General features: G+C 56.2%; 1 protein-coding gene across 1 annotated transcript in view; it reads right to left on the bottom strand.

The window, feature by feature from the left end:
- Positions 1-5,000, bottom strand: part of LOC311317958 (teneurin-2-like) — a gene marked incomplete at both ends in the record, with an annotated part of 184,904 nt that overhangs the window by 12,764 nt on the left and 167,140 nt on the right. Inside the window, 7 exons of the mRNA XM_084449114.1 lie at positions 239-468; positions 1,060-1,080; positions 1,586-1,835; positions 2,378-2,521; positions 3,655-3,922; positions 4,374-4,635; positions 4,783-4,902. Of these exons, the coding sequence (XP_084305240.1) occupies positions 239-468; positions 1,060-1,080; positions 1,586-1,835; positions 2,378-2,521; positions 3,655-3,922; positions 4,374-4,635; positions 4,783-4,902 (1,295 nt within the window). The remainder of the gene's footprint in view (positions 1-238; positions 469-1,059; positions 1,081-1,585; positions 1,836-2,377; positions 2,522-3,654; positions 3,923-4,373; positions 4,636-4,782; positions 4,903-5,000) is intronic.

Below are 5,000 nucleotides of genomic sequence, written 5' to 3'. Positions count from 1 at the left end.
CCTGCTTTAGTTGGAACAAAATATATCAGTAAATACAGTATATTCAAAAAATATTGTCATTAAGAACGATGTGCTTCTGTCTCTTCATAGGATTCCATTCTACCGGTCAGAAAGAAAGACCTATTAACCTTGTACCCGCCGTCCTAAATAATAATAATAAACTACATATCCCATGATGCTCTTCTCATTAGAATAAACTCCAGACAAATCAACTGGGCTCCCATGATCCTCCGCTCACCCTTGGGGCTCATGAGCGTGGCCTCGGTGGCCTTGCCGCCGTCCCCACAGCGCTCGTCAAAGGGCAGGCACTGCTCCCCCGTCCCCGCCACCACCTCAGCGTTGTCGGACAGCAGGCGCCCGCCGGTCAGGGAGCGCACGCGGTAGATACGCCGCGAGTTGGTGTCAGAGATGAACAGCGCCCCCGTTACCGGGTCCACCGCCAGGAAGTACTTGTGAGTGGGGTTGTTGCTGAACCAGAGAGAGGGGAAAGAGAGAGGGAAAGGGGGAACAAATTAGGAGAAAGACATTTAATATACAGGTAGTTATTCTGATGCTAGTTAATATACTAAGAACCAAAATGTTGGTAATTCTCTGTTGGTCTTCCTAGAGCAGGTCTAATCTAGCCTGGCATCGCCATCCTGCTCACCTGAGTTCACATCCCGTTCCCCTCCATCAACCCTCCAATTCAGATAGATTTCCCGAAACGCGAAATGGTTATCTAACCGTTTATCTAATATGGGTCGGGTTTGATACGATGACCCACGTTCCGTTGCTCTGATTGGTTGTAGGTCCAACCAATTGCGTCCAGAGGCATTTTGGACCGCGCCCCGGTGATAACGCACCCTTGGAAATCGAAAACGTTCCCTTTGTGAATTGGTCTGGCGATGCGAGGCTAGGTCTATTATGTGTCTTCATATCAACTTCAGGAATGGCGTCAAGAAAAAAACCAACTGTCTCAAGTCAACATTTTTTCTGATGCGGCGTTTCTTTTGATCTGCGTTTTATATTCAGGCCGATACACTGAGACATTCAGATTGTACAGTGGGGGGATGGGCTCACCTGTGTCTGAAATCCTTGTTTCTTTTGAGGTATGACATGAAAGAGAAAAACAAAATCATGTTAATTCAGTCCGTCTGCTAAGAAGGGAGTGCGGAGGAGCACGGAGCTAGCTGGGGGCTCGAGCACAGCGCTTAAATATGGGTAAAAACACCCAGGAGAAATGGTTATCTGGCGCGCTGCATAATTCCACCTCCGCCCCCCAACACCCCCCCTGCTTCCTCTCTTTTCATTCCTCCCTCCGAGGATCTAATCCGGCATGTTCTGCACACTACAAAGAGCCTCCTCCTCTCCCCCCTCCTCTCCCCCTCCCACCCTCCTCTCCTCTCATCACCCCTCCTCCCCTCTCTTCCTCTCTTCACGTCCCCCGCCCCTCTCCTCCTCTGTTCTCCTCGTCCACGCCCCCGTCGTCTCGTTCTCTGTCTCTCTCTTGCACTGCGCGTCCTAAGCCCTCCCTCCGGCTCTACGAGCGAAAGAAACCCCTCGTCAACCCCCCCCCCCCCCCATCCCTCTCTCTCTCCGTCCCCACCTGAGCTCCAGGATGCCCGTGGTGTTCATGGAGGGGTACACCCGCCGCACGAAGTTAAGATCGCCCACGTAGAGGCTCCCGTCCACGCCGGACGCCAGGGCCACGGGGGCCAGGAGCTTGTTGCCGTCGGCCAGGCCGTTGCAGCTGGGGCAGGAGATGCTGCGGCGACGCCCGTTCCCCATGAGGCTGCTGATGACCGGCGGCTGCTCCGACACGAACACGTTCTCCCCGCTACCCTTGTGGAGGATGCCTGGATGGAGAAGGGGGGAGGGGCGGGGCAGAGAGAAAGAGAGAGGGAGAGAGAGAGAGGGAGAGAGAGAGAGAGGGAGAGAGAGAGAGAGAGAGATGAGATGGAGGGACGAGTCCCTAGGATAGATTTGACAAACGGAAGCAGCTTCAAGGCTGTGTGTGTGTGTGTGTCAGTGTAGCACGCAAGCCGCTAAATACTGCGCATAAGCAGACAGCCAGCGAGAGTTATTTGCTGTTCTCCTCCACTTATGAAGGCAGACAGCGTCTGTCCATTACTGCAGAGACGGTCCCAGCAGGTGAACGTCAACGTTTCACCAGCCCACCCAACCAGCACAGACAGGAGCGGCCGGAAATGAAGTGGATGTGACAGATTCACCCTGACACTGTGTGCATTATTGAAGAGTGTTTGTGTGCGTGTGTGTGTGTGTGTTTGTGCCTGCAGGTGTGTGTGTGTGCGTGTCTGCGTGTGTGTGTGTCTGCATGTGCGTGTGTGTGTGCCGTGCATACATATGCCTGCGTGTGTGTATGTATGTGTGTACCCACCGCTGCGAGTGTTGAGGATGTGGTGTTTGTCCAGGGACCAGCCCCCCAGGTGGGAGGAGTCCAGCTCGTATCCCTGCAGCACGGCTGTCCTCTTCTCCCATAGGACCAGGCTAGGACACGCCTCGTACTCGTACCCCACCGACACTACGCCAAGAGAGGGAGCTGGGTGAACGCCTGTGTCCATCTCTGTGTTAACACCCCACCAACACCTTTCTGATGGCACTAAATCAATTAGAAACACTGCTAATAGGACAGCGGAACCTGCTAATTGGACCAGAAGGCGTGTTAGGTCACGCTCTGAGCAGATTGGCCTAGTCGTCATGGTAACCCGCAGACCTATCATGGCCTGCGTTGCGCTCCCATCATGTGAGGAGTTGCAACTAGGGCAAAGGGCCAGGGTGATAAGTGGCTAACAGCGTGTGTGTGTGTGTGTGTGTGTGTGTGTGTGTGTGTGTGTGTGTGTATGCGAGTAATCTCGCTTGATCTGAAGACATAAAAGAGAAAGGGTGTTAGCACATAGCCACATCATGAGTAACAGGCTGCTATCAGCACTTCTTCCGCCTCAGTAATGCCATACGATACCGGGGTTAGGCTTAGCGTTGGGGTGAGGGCTTGAATCAGCCTTGCTCTACTTCTCCACATTCTAGTCCGGTCGTCTTTGTTGTGTGTAGAACCTAAGTCAATTCGACATCGTTCAGGTATGTGAAAATCTATGACCGTAGCATTAGCCTTAGCCCCTGAAAACGTCAATAAAAAGATATCTATGCAGATGTCCCGGCTAGCTCCCCAGCGTTGCTCTGTACACAGAGAGCCGCGCGCGACAGAAGGCTATGACAGCAGCTGGGGGCCCGTGACAAAGTCGTAATAGCACCGAAGGTCCCTCTGCTCGCTCCGCTAACCCGGCAGCCCGCGATCCGTTAACAGGGCCTGGCGGCTAATAACCCTTCACCACCGCCACGGTCGGCCGGCTGACTGCAGCGCTGATGAAATGTAGACACATGGAGAGGGGGGGAAAAAAACGCTTAACGGTCGGCGAGCAGGCGGAGTGTGAAGTGGAGCGGAACTCTCCCGCTCGCGACGCCGGAGCGCGGCTCCCTTCCGTTCCAACGGGCTGTCCGTCTCGCCCTCGCTATCTCTCTCCCGCTCTCGCGCCGCCGTATGAGTTCCGGACGACTGGCCATGTGTGCAAGGATTGGGTTGACACAAAAAACATGCATAATCTGCTACACCACCCCCCCCCCCCCCCCCCCCCCCCCCTCACACACACACGCGCTCACCGACAGCCTGTGAAAGCCCGTAGACCCTCTGTCCGTAGGCGTCGGTCTTGTCCCAGATGTAGGTGTAGGCCAGGTTGGGCGAGGCGTGGAACCACTTCTGAAAGAGGTGTCCCTCGACGGCCACCATCAGGTGCACCTTCAGCAGGCCCGGCGACACCGCGGCCAGGGTCATGGTCACCTTCAGCAGGGCGCGGTAGCCCTGGGCCCGGGAGCTCAGGTAGCACAGACGCAGACCGGCGCCGGGGACCTCGATCTGCTCATGGAGTACCTGGGGGGGGGGGGGGGGAGAGACAGAGAGAGGGGGAGGAGAGGAAGAGATGAGACAGGGAGGAGAGGATAAAGATGAGAGGGAGGGATGACAGTGGGGATCAGAGGAATTAGGGAGGTGGACATATAGAGAGATGAGAGGGATGAAGTGCCGTCCAATCGGCTAACCAACCAACCAACCAACCAACCAGCCAGCAAGGTAGCCATACTGCCAGCCAATCAGGCAGCCATACCGCCAGCCAATCAGGCAGCCATACCGCCAGCCAATCAGGCAGCCATACTGCCAGCCAATCGGGCAGCCATACCGCCAGCCAATCAGGCAGCCATACCGCCAGCCAATCAGGCAGCCATACCGCCAGCCAATCAGGCAGCCATACTGCTAACATCAATCTACCCAGCCGTCTGCCTTCCCAGCCCCCTCTCCATCCGTCCGTCCGTCCAGCCAGACCTACCTGCGTCTCGGGTATGATGGGCCTCTCCGCGGGCCGGGAGCTGAAGAAGGAGGAGAGGGGCGAGGCCACCACCGTGGGGTCGGGTCTCAGGAAGCCGCTCAGGTCGCATCCCGGGATGGTGTTCTCCTCCGTCTTCAGCACCAGCGTGTCCATGGCGTAGAACTGTCCCCACGGCAACCACACCGTCCGCTCCTGGCTCAGGAAGGGGGCGCGCTCGAAGCGCAGGGTCAGAGACGCTCCGCCGTTGGCCAACAGGTCAAACCTGGAGGGAGGGAGGGATGGACGGATGGGAGGGAGGGTCAAAATACCTCGGCTTACCGTTTGAAATGAGATGGACATTCACGAGTGATCGTGAAGAAGATGGGTGGTGTGTGCGTGCGTGCGTGCGTGTGTGTGCGCCTGTACGTACGTGCCATCCTGCCGTGTGAGGGTGTATCCGTAATGGGGGTAGTTGACAAAGGACACGTTGACTCCCACCAGAGGAGTACCGTCAGTGGTCAACACCTGACCCCTGATGAGGGAGGCCAGACTGGGGCGGGTGGACATGGACAGACAGACAGACAGACAGACAGACAGACAGACAGACAGACAGACAGACAGACAGACAGACACACACACAGACAGACA

This window comes from Borostomias antarcticus, assembly GCF_949987555.1.
Source record: "Borostomias antarcticus genome assembly, chromosome: 14".
Lineage (NCBI taxonomy): Eukaryota > Metazoa > Chordata > Actinopteri > Stomiiformes > Stomiidae > Borostomias > Borostomias antarcticus.
The sequence above is the reverse complement of the archived record's forward strand: the minus strand, read 5'-3'. Positions and strand labels throughout refer to the sequence as shown.